The sequence below is a fragment of the Anas platyrhynchos genome, chromosome 2 (genome assembly GCF_047663525.1).
Source record: "Anas platyrhynchos isolate ZD024472 breed Pekin duck chromosome 2, IASCAAS_PekinDuck_T2T, whole genome shotgun sequence".
Lineage (NCBI taxonomy): Eukaryota > Metazoa > Chordata > Aves > Anseriformes > Anatidae > Anas > Anas platyrhynchos.
In genome coordinates this window covers 152,735,761-152,756,634 of record NC_092588.1, presented here as the reverse complement: position 1 = coordinate 152,756,634, position 20,874 = coordinate 152,735,761, and the positions used below count along the sequence as shown (strand labels likewise).

Sequence of the window (20,874 nt, the reverse complement as noted above, 5' to 3'; positions counted from 1 at the left end):
CAGGCTTTTCTTCAGTAGTAGATAATAGTTTCTCTCTTCTATCTAGACATCTATTTTTGCAAAGCTGTTCAGAATATAATCTCTTCAAGATCTCCCCTAACTTTCAAATTTGTTCAAAATGGCCCAGGAGTTTGAGAGCATTTGAGAAGAGGGAACAGATCAGACAAACCCATATACATACATATTCTGAATTTTTGACCTTCTCTCTTTTGGAAAGTGGGCCAAAAAAAAAAGAAAAAAAAAAAAAAAAGTTATATTTAACAAAAATAACAGGAAGGCAAATTCAGGGAGCAACCAGATATGTGTCCTGTTTGCTTAAGTACTCCAAATTTTATTTTCAAGGGCTTGTTTATTCATTCAAAAGCATAATCATGTAGAAACTTTACTAGGCAATGCACAGACTCTGCCTTTAGTCATGAACATTCCCTACACAAACTATTATACAGGAAATCACTGAAACAAATGCAATTTATCCCAGTTATTAAAAGAACAGTTGGTGTTTCCTCCAGCCTCCTCTATCACAGCTGGTCAACTTTGTTCTGAATAATTTGGATTTAGAAGAATAATATAATATAATTCTATCTGGGGATATTCCTCTTCTTTTTCATAAAGTAGAAGAGACAATTTAAGAAATTAGACAGGACGTACAGAATATCTTTTGTAGCTCAGTGTCTCTTCCTCATATCATTTCTGTGTCCAAGATGTGCCAACAGAAGGAACATTTAATAAATGAAATTTCAGTGCTTGAGTACTTATGGATCCCAAATTCTGACTGTAAGCCGTACTGACAGAGTATTACTTTGGGTTGCTATTTCTAGCCAGCATTTTTATATGAATTCTTGTCCTTTGCTGTGAACATATAGGAAGTGGAGCAATTAGTTAAACTAATGACTTATTGTAGAGCATATTAAACAATTGGGCTGGAAAGATTATCATTATCAGTGATTTTGAGAAATGACATATGTCTCAAAGTCCTTATAGTGAATGACACTAAGAAGTAGCAGTTTATTAATTGTTAATAAAATGATAATCCAGGCACCAAGGAACATCTTTTCAGTAAGAACTAAAATAGCTATTTGGGTAGATTAAATACCTGGAATTACAGGGTAGGGAAGAACTGTCCAAACTAGAAGGACTACAAGGATAATCATTCTGCAGAAAGAAGATAGCATATGCACTGAGGCTGCTTTTACTTAAAACAGCTTAACACACACCTACAATCCTCAGGCTAAATTATTACGAATGAGAGATCAAAGCTGTATATTAGCCATTATGAAATAGGAATTATGAGAAGCTGGCTGATGGAGATGCTAACTATATGGCTATCTCATTTAATTGCACATATTACTTTCATCTTGATCACTGCTGCCTCCTTGCCATTTGCCAGCTAACCCTTCCATGGACTGTCACTCCTTTTTTTCTCTTACTGGAGCTTCTGATTACATGCTGCCCTTTTGGTCCCTGTACTTCAATGCTGTAGCTACAGTTTTTTTTGACAAGTTCTGTTATTCTGTTCTGTTTGTGTTATTATGAAGCACCTTGTTGTAATGTCTGAATACCAGGGCCAATATGCTCCAAACAATGGACTCAGGTGCGTCAACGTTGTTTAATTTGCACTTCACTAAAATAAAACCTGTCATCCTCAAAATGTCATTCAGCAGCAAGCAAAAGATGCAGGCAGCTCAAGTTTTTGCATGTGGGTATACTCAGAAAAGCTTCCAGTCCTGACTATGCCGAGGAAGTCAACACTTAGTTCATTCCTAAACCTTGCCAGGGTTTACAAACTCAAGATGCCTTCCAGCATCACTCCTCAAAGGACACCTGCCAAGTCAGGTTCTGCACAAATACAGGTGAGTGGTGAAGCTGCCCCACCACTCTTTTGTCTGAAAATCAGTGGTTAGATCACTTTCCTCTGGATCTGAAAGATCTGAGAGCTCAACACTCCTTTCCACCTGGCAGGATGTCAACTCTTGTCCCGGTAGGTGTGCTTTAACTGCCACGCGCAGGTTATTTCAGCATTGTTGTGGTTGATTTCTCTCAGCTTCTTCGTCAGCTTTCTTCGTCTTCCTGCCGAACTGCTCCATTCTGCAGGTGATAATCACTGGGTCAGAAGTATAAGAGTAATAATAATTTTATAAATGAACAGTTGGGGCTCGATTTCAGACTTTTGTTTTCTAGGCAACTAACCCATCAACCTCTAGACCTGTTCTTTCTCACAGTTTAATACTAATTATACACAGAAAGAAGAACAAATTTCAGAGGAGCTACTGAATATTCTCTGCTAGGGCAGCTGCTAGCGTCAGGCAGGTATTTGTAATTTCATCAGGGGATGAAATTAGTCCCACACAGACCAGATTACTCCACGGCAAGGAAACCCACGCTATTTAACCCAGACATCCCCTGCCACCCTGACCTCCAGCTGCCTCTTTTCTCCCCTTCAGAGCCCCACAAGCACTTCCAGACACCCTTTAAGACCATAAAGCTTAAAGCTGAGGGACTGGAGAGGGTTTTTGTCCTTAGAAAAAACTGCGAGCGAGCTTCTGGCTATCACCCTCAGGGCTGTGCAGATGTACAGCAGCTCGGGGGTACTAAAAACGAACAAACCCAACCTTAACCCCAGGGTGGGGAGACTGAACCCGACCCCCTGAGGTGCTTCGGAGCCACGCACGGTTCATCGAGGAGAAAAAGAGGGCGAAAAACCCTGCCACAAGCCCTCTGCCCACAGCGCTCGCCATCTTCTCGAGCCGCCTCAGCCCCCCCCCCCCGTCATGGCGGCCGCGCCCCGGCCGCGTCACGTGGGGGAGGAAGAGGAGGAGGAGGAAGAAAAAAAGGGGGAGGAAGATTAAAAAAAAAGGAGGAGGAGAATAAGGAGGAGGCAGCGGTTACGTGGTGCTGCTGTGGGGCGAGCTGCTGCCGCCGCCACCACCGAGGGCAGGGGGCGGGCGGAGGGACCATGCCGCCGCCGCGGTGAGTGCGGGGGGACCGGCGGCGGGGCTGAAGGGTAGCCCCGGGGAAGGGGGAATGAGGGACCCGATCGGTCCCTGGTTGCCTTGGGGTCGCTGGATTTTCATCTCGTTTGTCGTTCCCGTGGCTTCCAGCGCGGGCTCGGCGACATCGCGGCTCCCTTTCTGCCCCCCTCAGGCTGTTTCGCCTGGCTCCAGCCCTCGGCGCTGCCGTGGGGGATTTTCCTCTTCGGTCTGCGGCTCCTGGAGGGGGCTGCGGGGTGGGATGGTGGCAGCCAACAGCAGCAGCCCCCCCTCAGGTTCTTCTTGAACCCGGGGGGCTCACGGTGCCTGTGCCGCCACCTGCCCCGTGTCGCCGTGCCCTCCCTGGGGACAGTGGCCTCAAAGGCTCGGCGGTGCAGCCCCTGCTCTTCCCAGGGGAAAATCCCCCCAAATCGGGGCCTGGTTTTGCTGCTGCTCTGTGAATAATCTGTGTTTTATCCCTTTTATTACGTTGGGAGTGTGGCTTTCTGCTTCCAACAGCGGTGAAACCTCCTCACGCCAGGGCGCTAACCACACAGGTGGGCAGCAGCTCTCTGCTGATCCACCTGATTTCTCTTAAAAATGCTTTTCAGCTAGGACCTCGTCCCATCTGTCCTCACTTACAGCAGCCTGTAAGCGACACGAAATATTTCGAATACTTTCTAAGCTAGCATCTGCCTTTTATTTATTTATTTTATGGATCCCGTCTTAATGGGGAACTGTTCGCAGGCATCCCCGGTTAGCGTAAGCGGACCTGAGGGCTCGGGGGGGATGGCACCCAGCTCTCCTGGCTGTGTCTCTGCCTTGCTGCCTTCTGGAGAACGTCTCTGCACGTACAAAACCACCTGGCTGGGGTTCCTAGGCCCCGTTGTATCATCCTAACGGCCCAGGTGGTTCCAGATAAGAGGCTTTTGATTAGCAAGTGATTGGCTTCCCCCAGTAAAACCGGCTCTGAAGAACTGCGTGCCTTCTGCATAAGCTCTTCCTCGTCTCAGGGTAAGATAAGCTCCTGTGGAGTTTCAGGAGCTCTTCTGCAGCAGGGAAGGGAAGAAATAGCACTGCAGCTCTAATGAGTCTTCGTCTCGCAGCCTTGGAGGAGGAAACCAGCAGGCTACGTGACACGTTTTGGGTTAAGAGGTTCTTGCTGCAGGTTTCAGGGCCTGGTGCGTGCCTTCTGCTGTATGATCACTTTGCTTTGGAGCAGGCGTGTCAATACCCCAGTTATACATGGGTGTAAAACTGGAAGGAATTCCTGGTAAGCAGCTGTGTTGATGGGAGTTGGTGAGTTTGGGTCATCCTTCTCATAGCGGTGTAAAATAACAGTACGTGTGACTCAGGCTTCTTAGAGGAAAAAAGCCCCCAAAACAGCCTGGCAAGGGAAATAGTGGTGAATTGTTAATGTAGCAAACTGTTCTATACAAAGTATCTTCTTAATAGGAAATGCTACAGACACAAAAGTTTCTGTTGCAGGTAAAGTGCATGTGTGTGGAGCAGGGCAAGGTCAAACAGATGAGAAGAACAGAAGTATTGGAGCAGGTGGTAAATCTGGGCAACTTGTGTCTTCGAGCAAGAGAGAAGAGCATACTGCAGGGGTGGAAAGAACAGAGGGAGGATCATTCTTAATTAAGTTGCCCTGCTGTGGAGCATATTGTAAAATGGTGTGGTCTGAGCAGCCGTGTGTTGATTACTGGGGCAGGAAAGTAAAGGGAGGCTTCCAGCTGAAAGGACAAGGTCAATTTTAGGGGGCTTGGGGTTTCCAGAGAACCATCCTAACCTCAATTGTTTTGTAATTCTGTGAAACTGAGGAAAAGTTGTTGCTTTCAGTGACAGTTCCTAAACTGTTCTGTCTGTCTGACTAGGCAGTACCATAGCTATGGGTATCTCCTAAACTCAAGTAACTTTCATTTTGGAGAGATGCTGCAATACAACTCCGTTTCTTGCTGTCAAAGAGCAAGAATAGGCCCCGTGTATTTCAAGTGCAGAAACTTGTGGTTTTGTTTTTTGTTTTTGTTTTTTTTTTTTCCTCAAAAAAGTATTACAGGGGTGAAGTCTTTCAATCCCTGTTAGGTTGTGGGAGATGGAAACTATCTTGATCCTTATCTGAGGTTTCATTTCAAAACATATGGTGGCTTACGGAGATGAATGCGTCTGCTGTTGCAGCTACTGTGTTAATGTATCAAGTACTGTTAGTACAGAGCCTTTGGCTGTTAAAGCAGTGTTTAGCAGCATGAGAAAATGGATTTGTTTGGCTCGTTTTGCATAAAAGTTAATGGTATCTACCACATCTTTCAGCTGTGCTCCAGCACGTTTCTGATGTGAGTCAGCATTGTGTAATTAGTGTAAATCCTTTATTGTGAAAACCAGGAATACAGTGCAAGAAAAAAGGGCAGAATTAGGAAGCTGTTGATACTGCTTCAATCAAAAGCTGACTTCCAGCCTACTAAGCTTCAGATATTGCTGTATGACCTTCTGAACTCCTTCACCGTGCTGTGAAAATACAAACCTGTGGGTTAAACAGCTGATGGTGTTACCAAAATAGAAAGTATGGATTGAAACGCCTGTAGGAGTGATGTGCTGTATCTCAGCCTTTTCTTATGCGGTCTAGGTTTTCTTGCAGCTCTTTATGTTTTTGAAATTGGACTATAGCCCTCAGGGGTAAATCAACTTTTCCACTTTCTTTCCAAACCCCTAATATGGGGAACCTTAGGTTTTCCTACTTCTACTTTGTTTTATCATAGGAGCTAGGGAAGAGTCTGTACCCCACTAACCTGTAATGCTCACAGGTGGGCAATTAGATGTCTTTGCTGGCAAATAACTGAGCTCAGGACAGGTGAGCTGTTGTGGTTTTCTTTCTCGCAGAGGTAGTAGCTGTGCAAGGTTCTGCATTTTGGAGGCTGAGTGTTTGCCCTGACTGACAAGTTGATACCTTATCGGCTCTGCTGGCATGCACGGTCTCTCTAATCCCTCTTGGCGTGGAGCAAGCTACCTGAACAGATATCACTTCTCTTGCTGTGCAAGAGGGAAGGAGTATGTGCACAAAGAAGCGTAGGAGAGACACTAACATGAGGTAGCTGCTTATCTGCAGAAACTACATTGTGTAATTCCTGAGATTCAAGCTGTAAGGTGCAGCACTGTTTAAGAAGTCAGATTTTAAATGGACAGGTTCAGCTAACAGACCTGCAGAGGCATGCAAAAAGCAGGGTTCCTCAGGAAATGATGGCTATGTGACACGCTGATTTAAACAAGTGCTTAATGAATGCTAAGAGCATCTAGAGGTCTTGGTTTTAGTTTATATAAAGCCGTCCAAGCATTGCTTGGCTAAGTGGCATGGATTTTCTTGTGCAGACAAGGGTTAAATTAGATGCTTTAAACCTCAAAGGTGAGCTGAATTAAGAGAGATCTTCCAGGAAGCACAGAACTCTATCCTGTTCTGATGCACAACTCCTTATAAATCAATCTTTATAGGTATTTTGACTATTTTGCTAATTTCTGAAGTGTAACATCAAGAACAGATAATTTTATGGGTCCTGTTGACACCTCTTATGCATTTGTTGGGGAGTTTGCTTTTTAGAAGTGCTTTCTTTAGTCATCTGTTCCTTGGAATACCTTAACTTTGGCAGTTAGCATGTCTTATCTCGTGCATCAGCAGACGCTGAGACTCATGGCTTGTGAAACAAGAGCAAACTAAGTCTTGGATTCCATGCTAACCCTCTGCACTATCAGTGAGTTGGAAACTGTGACTTCTACTGAAATGGGAAAACGAAAGAACAGCAGATCAACAGTGCTATTGCAACATCCTCGATTTCAACATCGAAATCGTGAGAATGTTTTTGTATTAAAAGCGTTGGCAATAGACAAGCAGAAGAGAAGTGACCAGTAGGGGATGGAGAAGGGCTTTCCTTGGAAGAGGAGGGAAGCTTGTCCTTACAAACGTGTAGAAGGAAATGAAAAAGAAAATTAAATATTGGCATAACTTGCACAAGTTTGCTTTCCATACAGACAGTGTGAAATCTGCGTGCTGGTGATTTATCACTCTAATCCAGGAGTTAAAATCCACATATTTTTTTTTTCCAGAAACATGCCCATAGGTCTGTTTGCTGATGCATTTGGAAAACTCACTACCCTACTGTCAAATACAATATTTAGCAATATAAGCTTTTATTAAACTTAATAGCTTAGTTCATATGCATGACTGAAAGTGTCTTCATTGACTCTATCTATAGATAGGGTTGTAGCTACCTCTTTTGTTTGTATTACTGGATTTTATTAAGAAAGGGAAAAAGAGTGTCTCCTCTGCAAGAGTTTACAGGTAGGCTCTTTGGGGGAGAAGCAAGAATGAGTTCTTGCTCTTCTAACCCAAAGTTTCACTTGATATTTGTGTTATTTCTGCTTATTGTGCCCACAGAACCTTTGATGTGTTTGCCTTAATGCATCGTTTGGGTTTAATAGGAGGAACTGAGGCAGCGAGTTTCCAAGGATCTCATCAAAATCTGTAGCAGAGCAAATAGTTCAACCAGAACATCCTGTGGCTCCATCTGATGCCTTAACCATATGGGTGTCCCGGTTCAGTCCGGGAGCTGGAGGGAGAAGATGGAGTTGGTTTGTACCATCAAGCTTCCTCTCTAGTATTAATGGCTTGAGACAGTGAGAAAATGGGAGAACTAGAGAGAAACTAGTGTGCGGAAGTGACTTTCAACTTCTGTTGTGAAAATAGATCCACAAGCAAGAAGATGGGAGGGTTTCTGAAAAAGCTCCTTACTGGAGAGGAAAAAAAAAGGCTCTTGTTGTGCTGTTCCAAATGGTGTGGACTCTGTGCTAAAGCTTGAAGCGAAAAACTCCAAGTGACCTTTGTTTCTGGACATGAGAAATGCAAATGGACATCGGGTTCAATTGAACACATTGCTTTTAGCATTTCTTGCAGTTCTGTGTGTTTTAGCAATGGTCAACCATGCGGGAGAAGCCAGGCTGTAAGACGTGGGGGATCTCACTAAGATTCTGCTGTCTCTTCGTAGTACAGAGAACCTCACTAGGAGTTAACACTTTAGAAGCTGAGAGAATGAGTTAAATGAGATAAAAGCTGAAAGGATGAAAGTAAGCAGCTGAGAATGAGTGAAACATCTTCGATCACAGGTATGCCAGCTTTTGTGGATTTAAGCCCTAACTTGTTTTCACCTCCCTCACAGCTGTAGTGCTAGGTTTTACCTTTTTGCTTTAAACAAATACATCTCTGTGCACTAATATCTGTTGCTCAGGCTCCATGGAGGTGTTTGGTGCAGGGCTGACCGAAGCGAGCTGCACGGGCAGACTGCAGAGCTGCAGCGAGCAGCTCGCCGCCTCCTGTTGCCTGCCTGTGGCAATTTCTGGCAGCTGACTGTAAGCGAATGCAACACGCCTGGGCTGCAAACGTAGCACTGCTGTCATATTTGTTTACATAAGATTCTGCATTTTGAAAACAAAAATCCTCCAGGAAAAAAAAAGATAGAAAGCAATCAGCCTTGTAGGATTTGTGGGAAATAGACTCAGAAGTCGGAGTGAATTCTGTAACCTAATGCTGTAGGGTAAGGTGCAACTTAACCATCCTCATTAAGTCAGCATTACAGAGTTCTTAGTTCTGTAGGAAATTAAGTAATTGCAGCAGCTTTGCAGTTTATACAAGCTCAGGTAAAGGTTTTTTTATGAAGTTTCTAGTCAGAGTTTACAAATGCATATTTTGTACGCAGCTGTTGATTTCAGTACTGAGCTCTGGCTCTGCACAAGGGGATATCTGCTTGGAGGTAACTGCAGAATTGGGATTTGCAAAAAAAAATATCTATGGTCAGTAGTCACAGGCTTAAAGCTGAGCCCAGTCAACTCCAATTTTCACTGCCTCACTGCAAAGTACTTCAGTGAGGTCTGTTTCATTGCCAAATCTCCTGCCAGCTTTTCTGGCAGGAGGGCTGCCAAATTAAGTTTCTAATTTTTTTAATTTTTTTTTTTTTTTTTAGAACTGGATAATGTTTTCACTCTGCTTGTAGAAAGCTGGGGAAAAAAAAGCTCAGGGAACTTTAAAGAATTTTCTAAAAAGATGCATTTGAGCAGAAAGCATACCTAGAAAACTGCGGTCAAAATGTGGAAGTCTTCAAATTGCTAGTGATTCGGAAAATCGGGAGTAAAGGAGTTTGTGGAATTTGTATACAAACTCAATGATGGTTTCCTCTAGTATTACTGAGGTCTAATCCACTGATGCTGTGATGAAAGATTCCTTAGATTATGCTTCTCTGGTAAGTGGCAGTAAAATGACCTCACTTCTTTTTTAAGAAAAAAGAAGAACTAACAGTGCTTTTGGGGCAGTCTGTGCAGTGAAATGAGGAATAACCTTGTTGAGTTCATGTCCTGAATCCCCTTCAGATCAGCCTGTTGTCATAGGGAAGCTTGTGTTTGTTACCCCGTTTCCAGTCAGGACTTGGAAGCGGCACTCAGCAGCAAAGTGTTAAGTTTCAGGCTCAGCGTTTTATTGTTCACTGAGAATGAAGACACCAACTGGATTTGACTGCTACTGCAGTGAATGTGTTTTCACGATGTAACCTTGCACTGCTTCTTTAGTGCCGACTCTTCTGGAAGAAGGTGAGCGTTTTTCTGTTCAGCTGTTCATGTAGAAGGATTTCTTATCTACTTATTTTGCATGCACATCTGTATTTTTACTTTTATTTTGGTGAGCTTTGCAGATGTGGTATGCAAGGAAGAGCTAGGTAGGTTTTAAACATTTGGAATAGGTATTAAGCAGCTTACTTGTGTGTAGTTGACCTTGTAAGCTCACTTACCTTTTGCATTTATATATAGTGCTGGAGGGTTTTTTTTAAACTAACATTTAGATACGTGGATCTTTTAATCTGAGAGATGCATTGAAATAGGAATTGTCGGCATGGTTTTATTTTTAATCCTGACATTTTCTAAGCTATACGTGAGAAGGAAGAGCTGCACTGCAAAGTGCATGCACCTTTCTTGGGAGACAATACAAAAGCAAAATTCTGGCTTCCCTGAAGACAAATTCTGGCTTCCCTGAAAGCTGGCTTTGCCAATGAGAAGAAAATCTCATTGTTTCAATTGGCAGAAAACAAATATCAGCAACTAAAAGGAAGAAGGTATTTTTAGGAGTCCATGAACTGCACGACATGTATTTCTCTGCCAGATGGCTGAAAGCAACATCCAGCAGAGCAGCCCTACAGTGCAGCATGTTTGTTGGAGATCCCCCTAATGCCATGTGTGCACTTTTCCTCTGGGAAGCAAGTAGCTTTTGGAGGGGAGAAGGGGAAAGAGGACACTGCAGCAGCATGAAGCTGTCCACAGTATAGCCCTTACTTATTCAGTGTTGAGCACTGGGATTTTGATTAACTTAACTGTCTAATCCAAGTGTACTTGCTGTCTATAATCACAAACTGGACTGCTATGCGAATTTCCAATTTAGGGTTGTTTTTAACCCAAACTGGTGTTCTGTTAGGTTGATCGTTAATGAGAGATCCTGACTTATGAAACTTCTTCATTCCAAACTTCTAGCTGTTTTTTGCATGAAAATTGTATCCATAAATGAGAACCTTTTTGAAATACTCTCCTTGGACAGGAAAAATATGTAGAGAGAGTGTTGTTTGTTATCAATAAAAAGAAAATCCAGCATGCTTTGAAGTGAAAGATGCTGAAGAAATTTTAAAATACCTTCTTCAGTAAGGAAATATTTGAAATGGAAACTTTAAAAAAAGAAAAATGTTCCCATTCACTTCACTGTGGCAGCCTTTTAAGCAAAGCTTTCCGATGGGCGTTGAGAAATTCCAAAAAGCTTGATAAGAGAAGTTATGTTCCTGGAGGAGGCATTCATTATATCGTTTGCATACCACTATTTTTAAATCTTCACGATTTATCCATCTGTGGTTAAAGTCCAAAAACTGAACTCCCCATCAGTATATGCTACAAGGGAGTCATTTGACAGTGATAAAAGTAGGAGTGGGAACCTAAAACCATAATTTAAATAAAATATTATAAAACACTACATTTTTCAGACATGTATACTCATAATTTCTTAGGTCTTCAGCAATTCATGCAACTAAGCTCTCTGTCTTTCTGTCTATAAAGTATAAAGAACATCATTGGTATTTTAAGATGATTTTTCTGTAACGTGTTGATTTCAGCAGGATTTATTTTAGCTGGTGTGACACGGATTTCTGTAGCTGTGCAGAAATGACTAAACTGTTGGCTCCCAAACCTTTTACATTTGCATTTCGAAGTGACTTGCAGTGGCTCATTAAAAATAGATTTTGGTATGTCATCTCATTAAAATGAAAGGGAGAAACGATCTTATACAACAGGACAGCCCGTGGTCTGCAGCGTATTTCTCTGTGTGAGGGTTGCTGTGACTGAAGGTCTATCAGCCTTGTTTTTAGCTCTTTCCTTCTTCCAACTTGCACCTGGACAGCCTGGCTCTGCTTTCCTGCTCACATCCATGCAGGTACCAGCAGGCTGCTGTTAGCTCCTCCAGAGCTATCGCAAAGCAAATGCTCCAGCTCGTGACCATCTTGGTGGCCTCTGGTGAGCTCGCTCCAGTTTATTGACATTCTGGAAAATCCCCAGGTGGGTACCGTGGTCCTACAGGGGTGGTGTGCCCATATCCCCAGCTGTGCTCTGGTTGTTGCAGCCCATACGCTGCATCTCCTGGGTTCTCCAAGCCGTGTCATCAGCTGGGGAGTTTCTGTCCCAGCTTTTGGACGTGCTGAGCCTACTTGAGGCCTGTTTCTCCGAACAGTCTTTATGTGAGCAGTTACATGCCTGGGTTGTGTCAGGAAGAGCCTCTTAATTCAGAAAGTCTGATGACCTGTCTCTTCTGTGAGGTCAAAAATTAATGGCTGGTTTTGACTGAAAGCAAGCAGGCAGGTAGATCAAATCTTGTGCTGAAATAGTCCAGTAAGAGGTTTTTTGTAAGCTGTTAAATCAGGTTTTTTATTAGGTTTAGCTTTTAAATTAGAAATGTCTCTAACTTGTGTCCTGAATGTGCATTCCTTCTAGCGATGTGTGCTGGAGCCCATAAAACCCTGCAGGAAAAGCAGCCTGAGGTGTCCCTTTGTCATCTCGCTCGACTAGTAACAGGCTCTCCCTGGTGACTATTAGCAATGTAAGGGATGTCTGGAAAATAAAAAAAACAACAAATAGTTTCACGAAACCACAGCAGCTGTGGGAAATGCCATCTGTTTGTGGGATGGGTGCATTACCGGAGTGCTGCCACTTCCTAATCCGGCCTCTGTTCGATGTGCTGCTAATGCTGGTTGCCAGTGAGCCAACAAGAAAATGAGAAAGCCTGGTCACAGTGAGGCTTCTTGGGAAGAGCAGTGATGGTAGCTGTCACGTCTTGGAGGCTGAGAAATGCGTAAAGAGTTAAGGCCATTGCAAGAACAAAATCTGCATTTGTAAATGGTGTTACCTTATCTTGTTCTGCTTCTCTCCCTGCCCCCCGATAAACAATGAATTAAAAATTAAAAACAGCTGTAGAAGGTCATGTGGCAGTTTATCCTGATGCTTTGTAGCGAGATAAAAATTAGTTTAATGATATTTCACTAGAACGCTCTTTAAAAATAAGGATTATACATATCTGTTCCCTGCCTTAATAGAGGTCCAAAACACGCAGGCGGTCTTGCAGGAAGTCTGGGCAGTATGAGTTGTATCTCTGTCATCCCCGTACTTTATTTTTTTTTAAAGAAAAGCTGTTCTTGGACAAACTACAAGCAGAGTTTCAGGTTTTCTCAAATAATTCTGACTGCTGCTTCAAAAAATCTTGAGGTTAATCTGATCCTCTGCTTGACCTCTGACAAACATAAGTTCTGGCACAGTCCTGAACCATCCAGTCATACGGTGTGTTTACTAAACTGCTGAGGTTAATCCAAGCAGATGTTGGTGTTTAAGCAGTGGCTGGACGGAGAGGAAAAGTAGCTACAGGCTCTTTAAGCCAAAATACTGTGAAATGTGGCTGGCATTTTTTTCCTGACAAACACTGAAGGCTCGTACATTGGGGCAGTGTGAGAGCTGCACAGGTTCCTGACGGCGCTCTTCCAGGCTGTCTGCGAGAACAGGGAGTAATTGTTGGGCCAGTTATTAAATGTAAATGTTAGCGGGCTTGATGTGTGGGTTGGATTTCCTGCTGGTTCTATAAGAACCCTACAAGAAGTTGGTGAGATGTGAAGAACCCTATTGCACAGTAATCGCTGAAGCTTGACTCAAGCAGGTAGGCTCCTGCATTTTTTATCATATCCGCTATTGATTGACTTTTGGAGAGTTTTGCTAAGTTACTTATACTTAATTATCCTTTTTTTTTTTTTTTTTTTTTTTTTTTTTAAGGAGAGGTATAAATGATTTACTGCTTTTGCAAGGAACTGGGATTTCTGTACTGGAATTTGTGGGGATTAGAGAGGAATATTTTATTTCTGGCATTCCGTTGTGCAAACTTAAATCCAAGGCTCTGTCAAAGTGGGATAACTGTCAGACAATATGTATGACAGTCAAAATGGAGCAAGATGGGAGAGACTGTAAATCAGGATATTTGTTAGAAATGCCCCAAATACTGAGCATTACAAACGCCATCTCTTCTGAGCTGATACCAGGGGCAGCTCTTAAGAGCATGGAGTTCTTTCGCTTCTCGGTCACAGCAGTTGCCTCCAAAACAGACTGTAATTTCCTGATGCAGGAGATGCTGCCACCTCGGATGATTTATGCCTGTCTGGATTATGGATTATGTCCATCCGTTCTGACAGGGTTCCTAAGTAGCCCAGTGCAAACAGCCCTAAATCCCTTGCATTGCTGCATTGTTGTGAATGTTGATGAAGGCTTGTGAGATACTTCAAGGTGTGATTTATTTATTAGTTGCTGTGACAGCTCTGATGTTGCTGACGGGGAGGAAATGTCTTCTGTTCAGTCTGGATGTTCATTCCCTGCATGTGTTTCTGGGAAAGAATTGCCTGAGGTAGTTCGGAAACTTTCTCTTGGCAGCTGCTGCTTTCCAGAAATTGAGAGGTAAAACACTTTAGATCCTTCAGATCTAATCTGAATTACATGTAAAATCAGTGAGGAACTGCATTATTAAATTATTCTTGATATGTTTAAACCATAGAGGGGTTGATTCTTTTAGATGGTAATTGCTATTTTTGCTTGCATTTGATTAAATAGATAAAAATAGGTTTTAACTCTCCTGTCCAAATAGCAATTTTGTGGTGACTGCATTGGGTGTTACTGTATTTACTACACTGGTGAAAAATATTCTTATGAGCACATGGACATTGTCTGGATAAAAAAATCTACTTTTTCAGTTAGTTTCTATCTAACTATGCAAACCTGCTAGCTCTGCTTGCGTTACTGGAGGTTTAGGGCTGCTAAATACAAAAACACAAGCAGCATGAGACAAAGATCATTCTGGGTTGAGAGGGATACCAACGCTTTGTGGGAACGGGGGAAAAAAAAAAGTTTGGCTTTGCTGAAGTTTTCAAATCCTGCTTGGACAAACCAGCTGGGAGAGGATGGATGTTTTTAGACAGCCACCGGCGGGCTGTGACAGCGTGTAGGCAGCTGGAGACAGTTGTTGGTAAAGCAGCAAAGTGCTTGCTGGAGAACTTCACAGCACGCGAAGGAAAGGATCTGGGCAGGGTAAGTTCATTCGCTGGGTCCAAATGGCTTGCAGAAGAGAGCGCTGGATAGGGAGGATGGCGAGGTGGAAGTGGAGGCATCCGTGACTGTTTCCTCTGGGTCCTTGTGACCAGCGTAAGCATTCAGTCCTCCCTCTGGAGAGCCACGCACAGAAGGGTAGGGCTGAATGCTCTCCTGGTCCCTCAGGAGAGGTCCCAAGCAGGACTGGTGCTGTTTAGGACTTGAAAACACACAGCTGCCTCGTCACTAACACAGACCTGAGAGAGATATCGTGGTTGATTTAAGACTGGAGCATACAGCACTGATTCAGACCGTGACTTCTGCTGCTGTTGAAGTGGTAGAAATGGTTGAAATCATCAGAGAACAGTCATGTAAATGCTCATGTGTTGGTAAATCAGGTAAGCTAATAAGCCCTGCTGAGCTTTTCATAGGCAGCGTTCACTTTTTTTTTTCCACCCTGCCTCCAAAACGAAGCCTCTGACAAAACATGTGGATCTTAAAGCAAATAAATAATGAGTCTGCGTTCTCCTGCCAAATGCATTACCCAATGTCTTGGTTGAATAGCAAGCTACTGAAAGGGCCTGGTTTTCTGCATCGTGGAGGTTCTGGCATTTATTTTAAATGCAGCATTTCAACCTTTGTACCCTTTCACCAAGCTGCAGAACAGCGAAGGAGGGGAAAGGAAGGTGAAGCAGTCCTGCCCTAGGAAAGAACATGTGGAAATGCTATCGGGCTCAGGTTTGTGTTTGTTGCTGCTGTAGCAGTGATCTGGTAGGTGTCCAAGAGCATGCTGTCAGCCCTCTCTGAGGGCTTGCTGGAGATGGAAGGGATGTACAGCAAGCTTTTCACTCTGGTGATCACTCATTTCATCCCTTCCTTTTTCATCTGAGTACGTCTGATCTCGGACACAGCAAATGTGCTGTGGTGTGGCTGGAAGTGCCTCAGCAGCACCAAAGCAGATCTGTGAAACACATCCGAGAGGCTGGGGAGATGCTGTTCTGTTCTGGGCTCTGTTTATCCCTTAGCTGGGACAGCAAGGGTGAGATTTGGCTCTCCTGTGCAAGCTGCCATGTAGGTGTGCCTCCATAGCTCCCAAATGAAAAGGTTGGAGATGAAAATGAAAAGCTGTGGGGTTAGAACAGCTCAGTCTGCTGTGTAAGTGTGTGCCACGATGCGGGGCTGTGCATCTGTGTTACCATAGCAAAGGGGAAAACAACTCTAGAGGCTTTGAGGAGCAGAATATTCGCCTTGGACAAGTTGGACAGCAGCTGACCTTCTCGTGGCCCTGTGAGAAAAAGCTGGCAAGCCCCCAGATCATCTTCTAGGATAAGTATTAATTGTCTGCAGGCTGTCTGGCAGGAAGAATTACTATGATGGGGAGGATGTAGCTGTTCATCTAATCTTGGTCCTTTGCAGCCTCCTGTGCTTTTTCCGAGCCTGGATTCGCCTTGGTTAAGGTAACTGACCAGTGAGGTACTAAGGATCGGTGATCTGCATCTCTCCAGCTGGTAAACCCCTTCTGCTAGCTAGAATGAGAGATTTTTTTTAATCATTTTAGCCCCAGAGCATTTGTTGCCTGACCAATTTCACGGCCCTGCAGTTAAGCAGCAAGATTTGTGTGTGACAATGTTAGAGAGCCTGTTCCACAGGGCATGCGATTCATCTGTGCGCGGGGTCAGCGTGAGATTTAAACCCTGTTTAAGACCTTTTTAAGCTCCTTGGGCTTAACTGCTGCATAGACTGTTCCCTTGCAGAAGTGAGGAAGTTGGACGTGGTGACAATAACAGGTAAATTATTTTCGAGGAGTTGTTTTTCTGCTTTATTTTACTTTGCAGAAATCTTCCTTTCTGGAAGGGAAAGAATGACTCGGTGCGGTCTGTGAAAGTGGACTTTGAATTTTTGGATGCAGGTCACTTAGGACTCGGAATTGGGCTGCCAAAATAAGTGGGATCTTTATAGATTTCTTTGGGATCGTGAGCACCTTCTACTTCTGTTTAGTAGTTTTCCATATTGAGAAGGGAATAAGCTGTGCTCGTAAATGTTGTTGTGGTCTGTTCTTTGCCAGGCTGACCTGAAGACTTCTGGTTGTTTCCAATTTCTTGAGAAGTCTGAGAAATACATTAGTGTAAAGCCCTGACCCCCACCCCCAATGCTTTTTCTTAACACAAGCATTTCACTAATTAAAAGGTGATTAAATATTTCCCTGACTTCTTGTTACTGTGCAAATAATTCATTCTGTTAAGATAAAGATGAGAGAGATCTAATTCTTTATTTTCACAGTTTTGGGAAATGAGCCTTGTTTAGATGTGAGAAACTCCAAAAAGTTTACCTGAATCTCTGGGGCTGTAAATACAACTTTATGACCAGTTTCATGTGCTTCATTCCAGGGATTTGCTGGCTTTAGGAACTTGTAAAATACTTCGCAAAAGTGCTGTTAGTGGAGGGATGCCTACAGCACAACTCAGGGCTGGTTTGCTTCCTTCCAGCTGTAGGTGGGCATCTCCTCCAGAGTCTGCAGGAAGCCTGTGAATTACCTTGGAGCTTGTTGCTCTTTCCTTCTTCTGTGTATGAACTTCCTAGGGGAAAACCTCAGGAGTTAACAGGCAGTGCTCTGAATGTGTTTTTATTCTCTTTCAGGTAATTGAGAATGGGTCCTCAACGATGCTAAGTCTACAATGGGAAGTGTCACGCTTCGCTATTTCTGCTATGGGTGCCTTTTCACATCAGTGACCTGGACACTTCTGCTCTTTGTTTATTTCAACTTCAGTGAAGAAAATCAGTCCTTCAAGAATGTGCCCGTCAAGGGGCTGGAACCTCAGAGGCCATTTCCAAAAAAATTCTACCCCCGTTTTACCCGGGGGCCAGTTCATTTACCTGAATTGCAACAGAAAGAGAGTAAGATTGGAAATCCTCTTGGAAATCATGTCCAGGACCCAGTGAAGGGGGAGGTAGACTTCTCTCCTGAAATGGGTAAGTGCTTTTCAGTGTTGGTGACAAAACTGAAAACAGTAGCAGCAATGGAATTTGAAGGTTTCAAATTTAAAGGGTTCCTGGTGCAAATTGTGTAATGCAGTAGTTTTGGTGTTAAAATGTAGATAGTGCTAGTGGCTCCCTTAATTAGAAATTATTTGAAATTTATTCTACTGTGTGTGATCCAAAATATACTGTTCCTAACACTTACAGCTGTGCTGTGTGTTATTGAGGACTGGATTGCAGCAGGGTGTCTGCCCTTGATGTAGTTCTTGAATATATTGAAACTTCCAGAATCTTCTTTCATATCTTGCTCCTATATTGATTGGGTTGAAATACATGAACTTTTACTCCCCACAGAGGAGCTCTGATCATATGCAACAATTAAAAATAGCTTGATAACAATACACAATGAAGAGGACCCATTGATGAGAAGAACATCCTTGGAGTATGAAATCAACGAGAAAAAATGTGTGGGGAACAAAATTACAATGAAAGATTGATTGAGATGACAGTGGTGAGGGCCAAGTCCTGCTTATTTTGTACCAACAAAGGTCTGCGTGTTTTGTTGGAACATATTTCATCAATGAGACGATTTGAGTTCGTCTTCCAAGCTAAAATGCTTTGTTTATTTAACTGCTTACAGCTTAGTGTTGTTCTCTGCTGTGTTTTGAATTTGTGTTGCATTAGCCTGCAAACTTTCTTGAAGTCTGGAGGTACACATTGAGTATCATGGTATCAGTATCTGCTGCTCTTTTGGGAATTATGGCATAGTATCCTCCACAGCCAGGAGTTTAATACTTACCTCTTAGGTCCTCTGTCATTACTTTTGAGCGCTGCATCACCAGCTTCAAAAATTTGTAGGCCTTTGCCAAACTTCAGCTCATGAGTTGCACATAGAGTTGCGTGCATATGTGGAAAAACGCCCTCCAGAACAGAAATGCCAACTTGCATTGCCTCGTGGCATTTCAAATGTTTATCAGCTCACTGCAAAACCCACCAGAGCCAAGTGAGGTGAAAGCCAGTCCAGAGGTGGCCGTTTCTTTCCAGCTATTCAGTGCTGGCCAGGAAAGAAATTAGAGCTTTTTGACTGAGAAGTCCCTTGATCTTCAAACAGAGTGACTGTTTTGGCTGGTGGAAGCCAAGGGGATTTATGGTGCCAGGATAAGTTGTACGTGAATCATTGGGAGACAGCTGGCTCTGTGTGAATTAGATCAGGTGCTGCAGGAAAAGGCTTCCTGTCCCTGTTGGGTATTGCGGTGATAAACACGCAAAGCAAAAAAAAAAAAAAAAAAAAAAAACAGATTGGCGTATGATAGCCAAAACCACCAATCTGATGGGGTGAAGTCTTCTTTATAAACTTGCGAAACCCAAATAATTCTGCTGAAGTAAAGCCTGAAATGTTTCCGTTGCAAACCTTATTTTCCAAGGGCCTGTATCTGCTGTTTGGACTGAAATCTTTCAGGCCTTCTGCATGTGTTTTGGATGTTGTTCTTCATAAGGATGTTTTAAAAGCATTAGCATTCCTTCTAGTCTATATTCAGAAGATCAGAAGGAAGTAATCAGTGGTCGGGTATGGAAGGATTGTCGAATGAAGCATTTGGTATGTGTAAAGCTTGTACTTTGTGTCAAGGAGATGTTTTAAGTCAACCCAGTGTCATGGTGTTCCTGTGACACTGAGCATGTAGGAATGATTGAGCTGGGCGTCTGAACTGACAAGCTGGAAACCTCATGCTGGAAATGCATGTAGTTCAAAGGAGGGCTGCTTTATCCCTTTAAACCTGACGCTGGAAGAGAGGCAGTGCTGTTGTGACAAGATTTAGAATCACAGAGTATCCCAGGTGGGAAGGGACCCACCAGGATCATCGAGTCCAACTCCTGGCTCCACACAGAACCACCCAAAACCAGACCCTGTGTCTGAGAGCAGTGTCCTAAACACTTGATCTCTGTCAGCCTCAGTGCTGTGGCCACTGCCCTGGGCACTGTGCCTGACCCTCCCCTGTCCCAGCTCCATGCTGTCCCCTCGAGTCCTGTCGCTGTCCCCAGAGAGCAGAGCTCAGCGCCTGCCCCTCCGCTCCCCTCGTGAGGGAGCTGCAGGCCGCCATGAGGCCTCCCCTCAGCCTGCTCTGATCGGGGCTGTACAACCAAAGGTGCCTCAGCTGCTCCACACGCATCAGGCCCTCATTTTTGCTCCGTGTGGTACAGCCTGGCCACAGTGGGAGCGGTCATCTGTGAAGGTGACAGAACGTGTTGCTGCATCGTTATTTTTTGTACTTGAGACTAAAGGCATCAGGGTGGGAATGGTAAATGGTGATTTTGAAGGTGATTTTGTAGCTACAGGTAGATCTTGTTTCTGAAACATGTCTACTGGTGACACAGCTGTGCTCTGAGGGCCAGCCAGGATTTGTCCTTAGTTCTGATGCTTTCTTCATTTATGTTTTTTGTATGGTCTTCCTTCCGTTTTCTTTAATGTTTTCTCTGGCTTTGAGCTCAACTGGCTTTTGCATAGATGTTGAAAAGGGGAGAATGTAAGGTGTGAGGACAAGCTGGGATTGTTTTTATTCTGCTTTAGAGAGAAGGCAAAGAGGTGAAATTTTATTGCTGTCAAAACCATCTTAATGGGAGGCTATAAAGAAGGTGCAGTCAGACTCCTGCTGGTGTTGCAAGGGGTTATGATAAGAAATTAAGATAAGGAGATTTGATTAGACAAGAGGGGGGAAAAAATAAAATCAGTGCAGTGGTGGTCAGGTGCTTGAACAGGGACAGAGTTGTCGATTCTGTTTTTGGAGGTACTTGAGGCTTTCAAAGCTTAAGTGGGCAAGCTCTCAGCAACCTGACATAGGTGGACCTGCTTTGAGCAGTTAACCCAGATGTCCGTTCTGACCTGAATTAGTCCATGGCTCTGTGAAATCTGTTCTTCAGGCTGTGTGTAAGTGAGGGCTACCTTTTTTTTTTTTTTTCTCCAGATTTTGGGTCTTAAGTAGATGATGAGCAGGGTGGAAGGAGATAAGTTACGTGATACCTGCTCACTTTCTGTACTGAATTTGCAGTGAAATAGTCACTCTGGCTTGATAATAAAACTGTCTCTTTGTCTCAAAAGGACATCAGATTCTATACAGCCAGCTGAACAGGGACAAGAAAATGTCACTGCTACCTGAATTGTTACAGAAGTGGCTAGCTGATGCAAGGGACTGAAAGGACAGTAAAGCTCTGTGCACTCTTACCACTTCCCACACTTTTTTTCTGTAGAGGAATTAATTTGAAGCAC

The 20,874-nt window shown here is 43.5% G+C and overlaps 1 protein-coding gene and 1 long non-coding RNA gene across 7 annotated transcripts in view; one reads left to right on the top strand and one right to left on the bottom strand.

Annotated features, from left to right (window-relative positions):
- Positions 1-116: 116 nt before the first annotated feature.
- LOC106018381 (uncharacterized) lies at positions 117-2,749 on the bottom strand. Its single transcript, XR_005263373.2, has 2 exons — positions 2,610-2,749; positions 117-2,085 (listed from the first exon to the last, which is right to left on the bottom strand). It is a non-coding gene; the product is annotated as an uncharacterized lncRNA (long non-coding RNA).
- Positions 2,750-2,830: 81 nt separating this feature from the next.
- Positions 2,831-20,874, top strand: part of GALNT11 (polypeptide N-acetylgalactosaminyltransferase 11) — a 42,772-nt gene continuing 24,728 nt past the window's right edge. For 2 of the 6 annotated variants that reach the window (XM_027450416.3, XM_027450422.3), the window contains exons 1-2: positions 2,831-2,967; positions 17,274-17,606. In XM_027450416.3, coding sequence (XP_027306217.2) covers positions 17,312-17,606 — 295 coding nt within the window. In that variant the 5' untranslated portion in view covers positions 2,831-2,967; positions 17,274-17,311. Of the gene's footprint in view, positions 2,968-3,957; positions 3,981-7,933; positions 8,115-9,448; positions 9,588-12,935; positions 13,225-17,273; positions 17,607-20,874 lie in introns of those variants that run through there. The other 4 variants (XM_027450421.3, XM_038174687.2, XM_027450417.3 and 1 more) reach the window with 4 other exon arrangements.